The sequence below is a fragment of the Eurosta solidaginis genome, chromosome 3 (assembly GCF_040869045.1).
Source record: "Eurosta solidaginis isolate ZX-2024a chromosome 3, ASM4086904v1, whole genome shotgun sequence".
In the NCBI taxonomy this organism is placed as follows: domain Eukaryota; kingdom Metazoa; phylum Arthropoda; class Insecta; order Diptera; family Tephritidae; genus Eurosta; species Eurosta solidaginis.
The window spans coordinates 23,407,856-23,425,194 of record NC_090321.1 but is presented as its reverse complement, the minus strand read 5'-3'; the positions used below and the strand labels follow the sequence as shown (position 1 = coordinate 23,425,194).

Here is a 17,339-nt window from a genome sequence, read left to right as displayed (position 1 = left end):
CTCATAAAAAGTTGGTATCACAAGAAAAAAAAAAAAATAAAAATTTATACGAAGTATATTTATAAATTATTTTCACTAATTGACTTTACTTAAGTAAATATGTACACGTATTTCCTTTGATTTGAATACACTGAAATATAATTTGCCTATAAAAATATACACCCTTTCACTCACAATGCATAGCGTACCATATAAGGTACAAATAAAAAATCACATTTTCCGCTTTTTCCGGAAAACGGCTAATTTATTTTTAAAATGGTGATCCATTTCGCGTTTAGGGGGTTGTTTTGCATAGGTGAAACTGGGTCTCCATATTTGGGGCTGACCTCATGCATTTAAGGGTTAAACCTATGGAATTAAACAATAACAAATAAAACTAAATGTACAAGATATTAAACCTTCCATGCGTATTCTTAAAAAAAATTTATGCTTTGCAGATGTTTCAGAAAAATGGAATTGAGTATCATAAACTAATGATCCCTGGTCATCAAACGCCACCGCCTCATTTGGCCAAACAGTAAGTTAGGCTTGAGCATTCTTTTTAATTAATAATTATTTATTATTTTTTTTTTATCTTTTAACAGATTTCGAAACATAGTGAAATCGTTTGTAAATAAAAATCCTGAAAATGGTGAGTTTATTTCGGCATATTCGTACCAGTGAGCTGCAATAATTCATCTTTTAACGTTATAACAATTTTGTTGTTATATCGGCCTACTGATTTTTAAGATCGCGGGTGTGAATCGAACTCAAGGCGTAACAATAATTATTTTATCATTCCTGAGTTAAAGCGACTATGACATCAGTTTATACTCAACAATGTCATATATGTGTGAGATATATGTGTTACGGGGCACTCGTATGTATTTTCTAATTTATGTGCTAATCACTCATAGTATTTGTCTGTACTTGACTAAGTACACATTTAGACAAAATTTTTTGGCTCATGACTAAGTGCACTAATTTTATTAGTACTCAAAGCAAATCTCTGATTCGTACTACAAGCAGATCTTTTGCAGCAAGAGCAAAAGGTTTGTCTACGCGCACAAAGATTGTGATGTGATGAGTACACATCGTAGTGAAAATAGGTTGAATCGAAATATAACTACATATACTTTTTCGATATCGAAAATTTCTAACATGGAAATATGATAAAATTTATTAACACAGATTGGCAAAATTTGGCAATTGGGAGGGTTTTGCCTCCCTGTAAAATTAAAGTAATCGCTTCTATAAGCAAAATTAGGTCACATTTCTTTAATTACAATACTTTAAATTTTAAACCTACTTTTATCTTTACTAGTATAACTGATCTATGCTTCTTGTGAACTATCGCTTAATGTTTGGAAATTTATTATGGCAGCAGACAATACACAAAATCTCAGATCAGCATCGCATTTGGAAGCTATAGCTATATATTTTTGCATGCATACAGTAGTACAAAGGCAACAACTTATCTCCATCAACCACAGTCTTCCTCATACGTGCTGTTATGCAGTGCTAAATTTAGTTTTCGGAAATTTATAATGGATACATACAGTACACAAAAGCTTTCGACTTTTGCAATTCTTGCCAATAATTAATTCTTCACCATCTTCTTCACTATCCTCATGCCGAATTCTTGAAAATTGATAATGGATGCGAAAAATATCCCATTCGAATCCGGTATGCTCCAGAACTGTTCTGATAACGTTTTTGTTTCCTATTCCCCGAAGCTTTGGGTCTGAAATTCAACCGCCTTGTACGAGAGTCTTGTCTTATCGCGGGTACGTTCTAAGCCCCTTAACCCTCTGGTTAGAGTGGACCAACATTTTATTGGAGTTAATAGGAAGGCAGCAGAAAATCTTGGCCTTCGTTATATGTATATCGACATATCCTAATATAATGGCCGTAACTTAAAAGTTTTGTTAAAACTGATGTACCTCAGACATTCTGTTAATAAGGCCGTATCTGAACGAAGTAATTAAAAAATCGTATCTCAGGAGACAGGTTAAAAGGTTGCAATTGAAATGAAAATTTTGTTGACTGAAGAGATATGAACTAAATCTAGTTTAATTTCTTTTCACAATTCGCTAACGACTTAAAATGCTAAACTTTACTATAGAACAGAAAAACATTTAAGTTAAGTTAGAAATCTGAAAATGGTGAGTTCATTTCGGCATATTCATACTACAAACAGACTCTTTGAATTGCTATCAGATCAAATTACAATACACTTTATGCACATTTATAAAAGCAAGAGCACAAGGTTTGCCTCCGCGCACATCCTTCTATAAAGGATTGTAATATGATGGCTACACCCCCAGCGTGTTAGGGGGTTAGAATATACCCACGGTAAGTATGCCTGTCGTAAGAGGCGACTAAAATACCAGATTCAAGGGGTTTGTGTAGCGCAGCCCTTTCAGGTTGCCAGCGCAATACATATCTTCTCCAAACCCAATTGTCAACCTCAGTTTCCGTGGCGCATCCTGTTTCATTAACAGCCGAGGCTCTGGCGATCCCGAGTTCCTCATGGATTTAGGGGGTCGGAGGGCGGTATGGCCTAAAAGGTCGCATGTGGTAATAACAGATCGTTCCCGAGATGGTAGTGCTTGGTACCGCAACGTACCGGATCGGCAAAGGACCATCAACTCGATAACACTCCCCAAGGCCTTCGGGGAGTGTGCTTGTCGCTACAACAACAACAACAACATATGGTGGCTACACACTTTAATGAAAATAGGTGGAATCGGAATATAACCATATATACTGTGGCGACATCACTAGGGTAGTTAATAATCACGCAACAACAAAAACATGAACAGCCAGATACCTTACACTCAAAGATGTAGTCATCAGGCGAAGTTGTTACTCACACATACACACGCATATATGTAGCTCAATTACCAAGCAGGAGATACAGCAGTTCTAGAAGGCGAAACGTCTAGACCTTAGTAGAAATATGCGGACGCGGCAACAGATAGTGTAAAAGCAGCGCAAGCTGAGGAATGATTACTCAGTTTTGATTTAAACACGCTGTTCGTTGTGAAGTGTAATTGTGAAGTACTACTCCCAAAGTAATCTAAATAAAGACCAGTTTGTAATACTGAATATGGGAGTGATTTATTAACCCGCTTAGCGATTCGAACGTTAACAAAAGGTTTAAAATAAGCGAAATTTCCCTAAATTCGTTACAATACTTTTTCGATATCGAAAATTTCAAATTTATTAACACAGCTTGGCAAACTTTGGCAATTGGATATAAACTATGTAAATTTTGTGTGTATTTTTAAGCTAGTTCGATCTAAATGGGTTGAGTGCAAATAAAACGAGTTATTTCACCTTACGGCCCAACGTTTCGCCAACTTTCCCTGGCATCTTCAGGGGCGAATGTTGATATTTAAACATTGAAGGTAAAATACGAATTTCGACATTGATTTTTGTCATTAAACGAAAAAATTCGTTAACAACTTTACTATAGAACAGAAAAAACATTTAAGTTAAACTTTTCCTTAAGGAAATGCTGTTGTTGTTGTTGTACAGATAACTACACTCTCCGAAGGTTTTGGGGAGTGTTATCGATGTTGATGGACCTTTTTCGGCTATAGATACGGTGCGTTCCGGTAACAAACACCATTAAAGTAGTACCCCTCGTGAACGATTTAGTATGGTCCCATGAATCTTTCTAGGCCATTAACGCCCTCCCACCTCTAGATCCATAAGGAACTTGGGGTCGCCTGAGCCTCAGCTCAGAAAGGGTTGCACTACACAACCCTTGAATGAGTTTTATATTTTTGTCGCCTCCTACGACAGGCATACCTACCGCGTGTATATTCTAAGCCCCCTAACCCGCTGGTGGGGCGTATATACTTATTCTACAACAGTATCTCAAAAAAGGCACACTGCACTTGCAATGTCATATTAAACCTCTTTTGCTTTCTACTTGATTCCTCTGTCCCTAAAAAAGCTATTCTCTGCATATTTATCAACGCGTGAATCTTACGTTTCTTTGTTTATCTTTCTTCGCATATGATTTATGCCAATTATGAGGTCGTTGCAAGTGCACCCACTTTGGTTAAATACAAATTGTTTTATAAACTTTCATCTATGCGGTGCGTTGTCAGCATACCTACATTTCGTGTTATTAAAGCTACCTAACACCAATTAACCTACACTTTGGCAACGTGAAATGAGATTTGAAAAAATTTAGTTTCACAAACGGCTATAAAGAGAATAATGTTGCAACATTTTTGCTGCAGCTGTCACGTTCACTCAGTGATAATCAAATATTGTGCGTGTTTTATTTTTAATTTCAACGCATAATTTTCTACTTAGCAGACTCTTGAGTTATCTCGTTTTTTAGAAAAGTAGTTAAAAGTTTCTCAAAAATACATTTAGGGCCAGTTTATCAGTGGTTGGTTAAGCTAAGCTTAAACTAAGCTTGCTTAAACTCTAGTCAAATTCAAACTCCAGTTAAACTACTGAGCAGTTTTTCAGTCACAGTTTAAGGCCGCTTTTGGGGTATCATGTTTTGTGCGGCAACATTGGTTTTTTTTATTATCTTTGTTTTTTGTTTACCCAACAAACATGTAAAAAAATTCTCATGCGAAATATGTATCTAGTTCCGGAAGTGATATCCAACATCATTATTTAATTATTGTTGAACCAGATAGTTCTCGAGTTGATATCCAACTTCATTCTCCAGTCACTATTCAACCTTTGAGACATTTTGTAAAATTAAAAGTTTTCCAGTTGAGCTCCAACGTCATTAATATTTTCCAATTTTTATCCTAATTTCGAGAGATTTTGAGAAATGTACAGTTCTCAAATGTATATTCAACCCATTTCTCCAGTTGATATCTTACATTATACATCGAGTTGCCGTGGAGTTAAAAAAATCTCCAAGAAGTGGTGGTACAAGACCAACAGCTGTTTATTGTGAGAAATAAACACCTGGCTGATAGCAGTAATGAAGCGTAACTAATCAAGAATAAATTATATAGGCGACTGCCGTGGTGTGATGATAGCGTGCTCCGCCTACCACAGCGACGATCCTACATCAACATCATTGAAATCTTACATTTGAGTCCAGTTAGAGAACCACAGGTTGTTAACTACATTTTTTCAACTTAAGTAATAGCATATTTCGCTTTATAAAAAGTTCCCTGAGTTTGCTGAGTACGCTATGATTCTCGAGTAGAGCCACTATTTCGAAACAACTCTTGAGATTTTAGAAGTATGCCTAGTTATCAACATGAGCTCTAATGGTACTCAAGTCCAAATGCTTGTTGGGTATATTCGACGCCATTTCGTACGAACGCAAATAACTGATAGGTTAACTAGAGTTTAAAACTGGCAGATCGGCCGCTTAAGCTTAGCTTAAACTTCAGTGAAAGTATACTGAAAACTGCAGAATAAGTTCAAGCGTAGTTAACTGACAAACTGAGTTGAAATTGTACTGAAAAACCGGGCCTTATAGTGGCAGCACTTTATTTGCATGCCGCTCCCATTCGTCGGTTACTTTTAAATTTCAATGTTATTTTCTGCTATTATTGGAAGACAATTTGTATGCCAGGCAATAAATTTCCTAGTAAACAATACAAATCTAGGCATATAACGAATGCATTCACAAATTAATACTATAAATGTAACAATTTCAACAAGTAAAGCACAAATAATAACAAACCAGTCTTTGCGGTGGTCTTGTCATCAACTCAGAGCAACGAAACATTCACATAAAAGCTAATAAAAAATACATTGGAGTCTGAAGATGTGGCAAAAGTTCGGGAGCAACAACAAAAATCATTGTGGAGGTGGCAGCCGCACTCTTTGTTGTTGTTGAAGCCTATTTGCTTCGTCGATTTTTATACTCAGCTGCTCAGCAGAGCTCACAGAGTATAGTAATTTTGTTCGCATAACGGTAATCTGTAAAGGCATAAACTAATCGAGATAGATATAGACTTCTATATATCAAAATGATCTGGGCGTAAAAGAAATTCATTTAGCCATGTCCGTCCGTCCGTCCGTCCGTAAACACGATAACTTGAGTAATTTTTGAGGTATGTTAATGAAATTTGGTATGTAAGTTCCTGGGCACTCATATCAGATCGCTACACAGTGGGTGATTTGATATCCATAGCGGCGTTAAACTAATAAGTCAATTGTTTCTTGTCCGATCAAAATAAAACTTGGCAGGATAGAAGTTTTCATAAAAGGGAAGGTGGCTGCCAAGATTGAATGGAATCGGCTTAACCCTCTAGTGACCACGCTCACTTTTACACAGGCCTTGTCGTATGAAAATTTTTTATTTGATATCTTTGTCAAAACTTAGGTTATTATTTTTAAGAACTGTGCCAAAAGCGTGGTTTTCGATAGCAAGAAATTTCTTCCTGAGTATTTTTTCGTCCAGCCACACTAAGTAAAAATTGCGTTTTGGTACTGAGGTCATTGTGTCTAAAAAATGATAAATTGATGGGTAGTGGGTAGTAGCGGTTCAACTAAGACATTTTGAACACAATAAAACACGTTTTCACAAACTTGAATACGCTTGAATTTTATTAATTTCTAATTAACGAAATACAGGTGTAGGCTACCAATATCATGTTGTTAATACAATTAAATTCAACTGAGTTTTATAAGTGACACATACATACATAAACAGATCAACCAAACATATTCTACATATAGTACTTACCTTGATGTAAGCTATAAAGTATGCTTTTAAGTTAATAGGAAAAAATGTTATTATTTACAGCGAAATGAAAAGAACATTCTATAAGGCAAAAAAATCGTAAAGTACTTGCTAAAAAATATGTTGTGTTTGATAGGTAATAGCTGTTCGTATTTGCTTGGAAGTGGTAATTAACTATCGATTACTAACTAATTGAAGTATGCGTTATCTATAGAAAATGCAAAATTTCTGCATTATTAAACTTGAAAATTGAATAAAACGCCGCTAGCGCACTGTGCGCTATTTAAAATGAACGAAATCGGACTATAACCCCGCCCACTTTTTCGATATCGAAAATTTCGAAAAACCGAAAAAGTGTGAATTCATTACCAAAGACGGATAAAGTCATGAATTTGTAGGTGGGTTGACCGTATGACGCAGAATAGAAAATTAGTAAAATTTTGGACAATGGGCATGGCACCGCCCACTTTTAAAATAAGGTAATTTAAAAGTTTTGCAAGCTGTAATTTGGCAGTCGTTGAAGATAGCATGATGAAATTTGGCAGGAACGTTATTTCTATTACTATATGAGTGCTAAATAAAAATGAGCAAAATCGGATGACGAACACGCCCACTTAAAAAAAAATTTTTTTTTTGAAGTAAAATTTTAACAAAAAATTTAATAAATTTAAAGTATATAAGTAAATTATGTCAACATTCAACTCTAGTAATGATATGGTGCAACAAAATAAAAGAAAATTTCAAAATGGGCGTGGCTCCGCCCTTTTTCATTTAATTTGTCTACAATACTTTTAATACCATAAGTCGAACAAAAATTTACCAATCCTTGTGAAATTTGTTAAAGGCATAGCTTCTGTGCCGGTAACTGTTTTCTGTCAAAATGAGCGAAATTGGTTGAAGCCACGCCCAGTTTTTATACACAGTCGACCGTCTGTCCTTCCTCTTGGTCGTTAACACGATAACTTGAGCAAAAATCGATATATCTTTACTAAACTTAGTTCACGTACTTACCTGCACTCACTTTATATGTATGTATGTATGTATTTATTTGAAAATTTGTTCCTAGCACAACAATTTTGACAAGTTATTTAACAGTGCTAGTCATGAATAGCATGAGCTATAAAAATTGAAAATTTATAATAATAATAAATTAGATTAATCAAATTAAATTAGTATATTAGTATATTGGTATTAAAAATGGGCGAAATCCAACTATGACCACGCCCACTTTTTCGATATCGAAAATTTCGAAAAATGAAAAAAATGCCATAGTTCTAAACCAAATACGAAAAAAGAGATGAAACATGGTGATTGGATTGGTTTTTTGACGCAAAATATAACTTTGGAAACACTTTGTAAAATGGGTGTGACACCTACCACATTAAGTAGAAGAAAATGAAAAAGTTCTGCAGGGCGAAATCAAGAGCCCTTGGAATCATGGCAGGAATACTGTTCGTGGTATTACATATATAAATAAATTAGCGGTACCCGACAGATGATGTTCTGGGTGACCCTGGTCCACATTTTGGTCGATATCTCGAAAAGGCGTCCACCTATAGAACTAAGGCCCACTCCATTTTAAAACCCTCATTAATACCTTTAATTTCATACCAATATTGTACGATCACATTATAGAGTCACCCCTGGTCCACCTTAATGGCGATATCTCGAAAAGGCGTCCAGCTATAGAACTAAGGCCCAATCCCTTTTAAAATACTCTTTAATACCTTCCATTTGATACCCATGTCATACAAACACCTTCCAGGGTTACCCTAGGTTCATTTTTCTACATGGTGATTTTCCTTTATTTTATCTCCAAAGCTCTCAGCTGAGTATGTATTGTTCGGTTACACCCGAACTTAGCCTTCCTTACATGTTTTCTTTTGGCTCGTTGCATATTAGTTCAAGCTATGCAAACATGACGAATTTCGTGTAAACTGCGCATGCGCATAGCACTCGCTCTGTTTTAGCTGCACAAATGCTGCTGTTGCGCTGACATGTTTTTCAAAATTTATTGCTCATGTTAAACAGTGTGTATGTGTTGTTTTTGTGTCGCATCATAATTGCCTCCTTAGTTGCTGTGATTTTCCTACAATGACTAAATTTGTTTTTGTTGGAGCTGCTTCTTTCTTGGCTTTGGCTTTCAAAGCGTTCAACACATTCCTGCTGTCTTTGGAAATCCGTGTGTCCCACGGCTACACAGTTATTTACTTTTTTCATCTACAGCAATACCGTCGGTCGGCATTGGCTTTGGTGGCACTGCTGCGCAGACCAAATGTTTAATTTGGAACTCAGCGAGTGTGGGAGTTGACATATTTTTGCGGTTAGGTTTTGTAAATTAAATTTGTGCGGTCAATTTCTTTAAATCACTTCAACATTTACTTGTGCGCTCTACAGCTTTTGTTAGTATTTTTACTGCAAATAACATTTACTTTGTTTAATTTACACATTACATATGTATGTATGTAGATTAAGTATGCATTTGGCATATTTCGGTATTAAAATCCCAGTAGTTTAGCACAAGCCATACTGACTTTGTCTGCAATCTGTTTTTTATATGATTTCGTCTTCATTATTTTAACAGGTTTTGTATGTCATTAAAGAAGGCCATGCTTAGTTTACGCGATTAATAGAACATACATATCTGTGTCTGTAACAATTTTCAGATGGTCTATTGTGACTGTTGACGGCTTTAAATTTGAGACTGTGAAGGATTTCGTTTATTGTGGAACCATCATAACTGCAAAAATAATTCTAGCTTAGAAACCAAAGGGAGAATAACTTTTGCCAACAAGCGCTACCTTGGAGTGAATAGGCAATCTCGAGAAACAAAAATCACGTTCTATAAGTAGCGCATCATACCTGTCCTGATGTATGTCTCAGAAACATGAACAGAGTCGAGAGAAGATGAGATAACACTTGGAGTGCTCGAGATAAAAGTTCTCCGGAAGATGCATGGTCCTGTCCATGATGCTGACGGCGAGTATCGAATGAGATATAATTATAGGCTGTATGAGCTTTACGCAGATATAAAGATAGTGCAGTGAACAAAAACTCGCTTTAACGGCGATTATGATAAGGGTTAGGGGGTCAGAATATACCCGCGGTAGGTATGCCTGTGGTAAGAGGCGACCAAAATACCAGATTCAAGGGGCTGTGTAGCGCAACCCTTTCAGGTTGCCAGCGCAATATATAGCTTCTCCAAACCCAATTGTCAACCTCACCTATCCGCGGCGTATCCTGTTTCACTAACAGACCCCAAGCTCCTCATGGAACTTGGGGGTGGGGAGGGAGGGATGGCCTGAAGGTTTAATGTGTCTATATAAATTGTTCCCGAGATGGTCGGGCTAGCTCCTTAATGGTGCTGTGTTACCGGAGCGTACCGGATCTGTATCCGGCAAAGGACCATCACATCGATAACACTCCCCAAAGCCTTCTGGGAGAAACTTTATCGCTACAACAACAACAACATTAGTAGTAAGGCCGACTGCTTTGATGGGCGGACGGACAAATTGACATCTTCGTGCAGAGAAACTAGTGAATTGTGCCATCAGTTTCCCAACTTAAACTCGTGGGGCCTCACGATATTGCAGGCCGATAAGTTTGGCCCAGACAAGCCGCGACATATTAACATCCAAAAAAGCGCTCGTTGGCTGACTAATATCTTATAACAATTTCACAGAGAAGCTTTACTAAGGGCATCATTCTGTATTGCGAATGCAAACTGATATTAACGAATCGTCTCTTAGCGATTTCGTCCAGCAATGGTGTTTTCTTTCATTTTAATTCGGCCTTTACGTTTCGATAATACAAAGATAAAACAGTTAAGTAATACATTTAGCATCTCCTCTTGCTGCGCACAAATACTGGCTCATGTATTTCAATGAGAAAGTGAATGTAAGCTGGGTGCTGGAACTCACATGCCCAGGTGTCTAGACAATATAGGCTCCGCATTAATGAGAACCGAACTAGGGTCCTAATTTTAATCGTGTTCTTATGATCATTGGTTAGAATATTAACGAAACGCACATGGTGGACGCATTCATAGACGTCCTGCTCCGACCGGGAAAAGTATGAAATGTCTCAACAAGTACTTTGCGAACTGTTTCTCAAAGCTGGAGTCTGCTAAAATGTGAAAACATTCTTCGATACAGTAGACGGTCAAATTGGTTAAGATGGCATGTCTAAACGAAAAAAGGCTCTGTCTCTTTTAGTGGTACCACATGAGTTCGGCAGTTTAGTGGGCCCCTCCGTTTTGCAGTTCACATAACTTATCTTAGTCTAGCCTTGTTGCGTCGTACGATTCGTTATGTATGTCACACTTCTATTCTGTAAAATATTTTTATACTCAGTTGAGCAGAGCTCACAGAGTATATTAACTTTGATTGGATAACGGTTGGTTGTACAGGTATAAAGGAATCGAGATAGATATATACTTCCATATATCAAAATCATCAGTATCGAAAAAAAATTTGATTGAGCCATGTCCGTCCGTCCGTCCGTCCGTCTGTCCGTTAACACGATAACTTGAGTAAATTTTGAGGTATCTTGATGAAATTTGGTATGTAGATTCCTGGGCACTCATCTCAGATCGCTATTTAAAATGAACGATATCGGACTATAACCACGCCCACTTTTTCGATATCGAAAATTTCGAAAAACCGAAAAAATGCGATAATTCATTGCCAAAGGCGGTTAAAGCGATGAAACTTGGTAGATGGGTTAACGTTATGACGCAGAATAGAAAATTAGTAAGATTTTGGACAATGGGCGTGGCACCTCCCACTTTTACAAGAAGGTAATTTAAAAGTTTTGCAAGCTGTCATTTGGCAGTCGTTGAAGATATCATGATGAAATTTCCAACTATTACTATATATGTTCTAAATAAAAATTAGCAAAATTGGATGAAGAACACGCCCACTTTTTAAAAAATTTTTTTTAAAATTCAAATTTTAACAAAAAATTTAATATCTTTACTGTATATAAGTAAATTAAGTCAAAATTCAGCTCCAGTAATGATATGATGCAACAAAATACAAAAATAAAAGAAAATTTCAAAATGGGCGTGGCTTTGCCCATTTTCATTTAGTTTGTCTAGAATCCTTTTAATGCCATAAGTCGAACAAAAATTTACCAATCCTTCTCAAATTTGGTAGGGGCATAGATTCTATGACGGTAACTGTTCTCTGTGAAAATGGGCGAAATCGGTGGAAGCCACGCCCAGTTTTTATACACAGTCCACCGTCTGTCCTTCCGCTCGGCCGTTAACACAATAACTTGAACAAAAACCGATATATCTTCACTAAACTTAGCCCACGTACTTATCTGAACTCACTTTATCTTGGTATAAAAAATTGCCGAAATCCGACCATAACCACGCCCACTTTATCGATATCGAAAATTACGAAAAATGAAAAAAATGCCATAATACGAAAAAAGGGATGAAACATTGTAACTGGATTGGTTTATTGACGCAAAATATAACTTTGGAAAAAACTTTGTAAAATGGGTGTGACACCTACCATATTAAGTAGAAGAAAATGAAAAAGTTCTACAAGGCGAAATCAACAGCCCTTGGAATCTTGGCAGGAATACTGTTAGTGGTATTGCATATATAAATAAATTAGCAGTACCCGACAGATGATTTTCTGGATCACTGGTCCACATTTTGGTCGATATCGCGAGAACGCCTTCACATATACATCTAAGGGCCACTCGCTTTTAAAACCTTTAATTTGATATCCATATCGTACAAACACATTCTAGAGTCACCCCTGGCCCACCCTAATGGCGATATCTCGAAAAGGCGTCCACCTATAGACCTAATGTCCGCTCCCTCTTAAAATGCTCAGTAACACCTTTCGTTTGATACCCATATCGTACAAACACATTCTAGAGTCACCCCTGGCCCACCTTTATGGCGATATCTCGAAAAGGCGTCCACATATAGAACTAAGGATTACTCCCTTTTAAAATACTCATTACCATCTTTCATTTGATACCCATATCATACAAACATATTCTAGAGTCACCCCTGGCCCACCCTAATGGCGACATTTCGAAAAGGCGTCCACCGATAGACCTAATGCCCACTCCCTCTTAAAATGCTCAGTAACACCTTTCATTTGATTCCCATATCGTACAAACACATTCTAGAGACACCCCTGGTCCACCTTTATGGCGATATCTCGAAACGGCGTCCACCTATAGAAGTAAAACCCATTACCTTTTAAAATACTCATTACCACCTTTCATTTGATACCCATATCGTACAAACATTCTAGAGTCACCCCTGGCCCACCCTAATGGCGATATCTCGAAAAGGCGTCCACCTATAGACCTAATGCCCACTCCCTCTTAAAATGCTCAGTAACGCCTTTCGTTTGATACCCATATCGTACAAACACATTCTAGAGTCACCCCTGGCCCACCCTAATGACGATATCTCGAAAAGGCGTCCACCTATAGACCTCATGCCCACTCCCTCTTAAAATGCTCAGTAACACCTTTCGTTTGATACCCATATCGTACAAACATTCTAGAGTCACCCTTGGTCCACCTTTATGGCGATATCTCGAAAAGGCGTCCACATATAGAACTAAGGATTACTCTCTTTTAAAATACTCATTACCATCTTTCATTTGATACCCATATCATACAAACATATTCTAGAGTCACCCCTGGCCCACCCTAATGGCGATATCTCGAAAAGGCGTCCACCTATAGACCTAATGCCCACTCCCTCTTAAAATGCTCAGTAACACCTTTCATTTGATACCCATATCGTACAAACAAATTCTAGAGTCAGCCCTGGCCCACCTTTATGGCGATATCCCTAAATGGCGTCCATCCATAGAACCATGGCATACTCTCTCTTAAAATACTCTTTAATACCTTCCATTTGATACACATGTCATACAACCACATTCCAGGGTTACCCTAGGTTCATTTTCCTACATGGTGATTTTCCTTATTTTGTCTCCATAGCTCTCAACTGAGTATGTAATGTTCGGTTACACCCGAACTTAGCCTTCCTTACTTGTTATATATTAAGTGACTTTATTATTGTATCGCTATTAAAAGAACCGAATTTCGTTCATAGTTTTCCATGCTCAAGCAGTCTTTTAGTTATAATTGGTTACGAGCTCGAACTTAAGAATGCTGCTAGCACGACAATACAACAACTGAATTCGAGTCTCTCCCCTTATGTGTAGGTTGTTGTCGATGATACACCTGTTATTTAAGTTTCTCAGTATTTTGTCGAACATAATCAGTTCATAACAAACGATTTGCTTTTCAAATAATTTTAGTACCTGGGCGACCGAGCTTTGCTCGGCAATCTTCGAGTATGCCGCATAACATACTTTGTTCTACATGTCATCATTAATCAAACTCAACTTTTTTTATATGTACATACATATATTATATATTTTTACTTGCCAATATTTGATTTCCTTAAAAATAGATTTCAAAAACATATCAAACACTAACCGCAAAATGGAATGAAAAATTTGAAATGGGTAATTCCAGCCTATAGTATAAGGGATTGTTATGACAATTAGTGAAATCGAGAACTAAGTTATTTAGGTCGAGTATCTTCATGCGCCGAATTATTAATTTCAAAAATTTTTTTTAGTTATACACTATGAAAGTCCCACAATTTTATTACATTCCAAAAACTTGTAAATTTCACGAATGACAACCATCAGTCAGTTTAAATGTCAACTTACTTCCCTAAGCGCCATCTGTTGGTAAGTAGTTAAATGGCTAGATGTCCTTTTCAAATTGAACATATGCCTCTAGTTTTCAACGGTAGCAAATTACCATGGTGAGATATCTTTTCGCTATGGTGAGAAATCTTTCTAATAGTAATCTGTGAGAAATTGCAATTGTTCATTTCGCATTTGCCAAAAATATATATTTAAATATATTTTGCTAGAATTTGCCACGGTGCCTTGAGATTGCATTTAAATTTTATTAGCGTGTGTGAAATTAAGAAAATTAGGGCGAATCACGTGTAAGATTTTTAACTTTAACCTTCTCCTTTAAAGCTTTAATAGAATATGAGTAAGTAGAGTACTATTTCGTCTAACTACCGCAACCCTAAATGGCAACCCTACTCAAAAATTTCTCTATTGTAATGCGGAGTGAAATACCTTTCGTTTGATACCCATATCGGCATATTTTATGCAATTTTTTTAAATTTCGAATAGGAGCCAACCCTACTCAAAAATGTCCCTATTGTAACGCGGAGTGAAATACCTTTCGTTTGATACCCATATCGGCATATCTCATGCAATTTTTTCTTAATTTCGAATAGATGGCAACCCTACTCAAAAATGTCGCTATTGTAATGCGGAGTGAAATACATTTCGTTTGATACCCATATCGGCATATATCATGGAATTTTTTTTAAATTTCGATTAGGTGGCAACCCTAAATGGCAACCCTACTCAAAAATTTCCCTATTCTAATGCGGAGTGAAATACCTTTCGTTTGATACCCATAACGGCATATCCCATGTAATTTTTTTTAAATTTCGAATAGGTGGCAACCCTAAATGGCAACCCTACTCAAAAATGTCGCTATTGTAATGCGGAGTGAAATACCTTTCGTTTGATACCCATATCGGCATATATCATGCAATTTTTTTTAATTTCGAATAGGTGGCAACCTTGTGAAACATTCTGAGTGGCAATACCTAGGTAGAAAGTCTTAGAAGGTGATACATTATCTCTGTGCCAAATTTCATTTAAATCGGTTAAGCCGTTTCCGAGATCGTTCGGCTATACAAATATACAAGAATTGCTCGTTTAAAGTTATAAGATATTAGAGTTCTGTTAAAAATTTTTCTAAACAATTTTTTAATTTTCTCCTATTTCAGATAAACTCATTGGTGTACATTGTACTCATGGTGTAAACCGCACTGGTTATCTTATATGCAATTACATGATCTCTGAGCTTAATATGAAGCCGGAAGAGGCGATAGCTAGTAAGTCGATTTATTTTTTGAAACTGTTTTTTCAAAACCACTGTAGATTTGAAAAAAAAAAAATCATTATTTCATAATTTCATAAACTAGATTTCTCAATAGCGCGTGGGCATAACATTGAACGAGAAAACTACTTGCAATCATTGAATAACTTAAGAAATGCTTTCAAACGCAACCGAAATTCCAGACCTATAAAGCAAAGGAATGACACTGCAGACAGTTCACATTTTGTGCCATCGTTGACAAGGTCAACATTCAATAATGAGCCCTTCTCGCGGCGGGCACGACCGGAACGTAAAATACCACCACCACCACCACCACCAAATGTGGTCGATAAACGTAACAGGTTTAACCGATTTCGTGATGAAGCGAATGCGCAACGTCAACGTTACACACATACAGATGGAGCTGCATTAACACCAGCACCAGCGCATGAATTTGCGGGCAATAGGTTTAATAGTGAAATGGCGACGAATAATAGTAGCAATTATAATAGAAGATTTGTAAATACAACTAGTAGACGTTCAAGGGGTAATTGTATTAAATATTATTTAAAACACAACAAAAAAAAAAAAAAATAATAAAATTTTTCAAAATTATAGGCGGTGGAAATTCATATCCCTATCACCATAACAATCACCACAATCAATTGACGAATGCAAGTGATGCTTATGATGCGCAGGCGCGTTTAGACCGGCCTTTTCGTAGTAAAACGTATCAAAGGCAAAATCGTGCATCCAATCATGATGGTAACAGTGGTAAAAGAAATTTTAACAGATATCAGTTAGATAGGCGCATATAGTATTCATATGATCTTAATTTGGGTTTGTTTAGAATTTAATTTGTAAAACATATTTTAAAATGCCCAAACATTGAGTAATTATGTACATAAAAACATGTGAGAAAAACACTGACTTATATGCATAAGTACATATTGTAACGAATTTGCTGCAAATCCTCTTATTTGCCCTTTTGCTAAGTTCGAATCACTAAACTGTTGAATAAATAACTCCAATATTGAAAAATGGGAAAATGGCCTTTATTAAAGTACTTCACAATCACACGTATACTTTGCTACTCGCTGGCTTAATAACCAAACTGATTGATAACTCAAATGAAACTACTATTGGCCGCCAGATCGCGTGCTTAATCAAACTGATCGATAGCTCAACTCAAACTGAATTGCAGCGCCTCTACATCTGTTGCCTTTTATACCCTTTGGTTTCCTCGTTCGCATTTTTCCAGAATCTACTAGCATTGTCCATGAGCTCTCAAACTTCTCAGCTATAACTAAAATTGCACAATTTTATACATCTTTTAGGCGCTTCCAGAATCTACTACTCCAGTAGCTCTCAAACTTCTCAGATATATGCATGTGTTTGCGCATTGACTCTCCGCTGCTCGCATTCGTACATGGTACATATGTGTAGACGCAATTATTATTCGTTTATGTAGATACATAAAGATTGAATTATTGATGTGAATGTTTGTAGTTTACAGTCTCTCGCGCCCACATAGGCGTAAAGTTAAATGCATCTGTGTGTGACATCTCTCTGGGCTGCCTTATATATGTGTATACTTGATTTGATTATTAACGTAAATACTGCTTGGCATGGCCTTAGCATCGCCTTAGTGATGGGATAACTTAGTGATGTAGATTGTAGATTTAATTGTTTT

The 17,339-nt window shown here is 36.7% G+C and overlaps 2 protein-coding genes across 2 annotated transcripts in view; both read left to right on the top strand.

Moving 5' to 3' along the window:
• Nucleotides 1-16,695, top strand: part of LOC137243450 (RNA/RNP complex-1-interacting phosphatase homolog) — a 33,599-nt gene extending 16,904 nt beyond the window's left edge. The window contains exons 4-8 of the mRNA XM_067771241.1: nucleotides 438-517; nucleotides 585-631; nucleotides 15,555-15,662; nucleotides 15,753-16,193; nucleotides 16,265-16,695. Coding sequence (XP_067627342.1) covers nucleotides 438-517; nucleotides 585-631; nucleotides 15,555-15,662; nucleotides 15,753-16,193; nucleotides 16,265-16,464 — 876 coding nt within the window. The 3' untranslated portion in view covers nucleotides 16,465-16,695. The remainder of the gene's footprint in view (nucleotides 1-437; nucleotides 518-584; nucleotides 632-15,554; nucleotides 15,663-15,752; nucleotides 16,194-16,264) is intronic.
• LOC137246283 (senecionine N-oxygenase-like) overlaps nucleotides 1-17,339 on the top strand; it is a 339,460-nt gene that overhangs the window by 221,776 nt on the left and 100,345 nt on the right. The window lies entirely within an intron of this gene.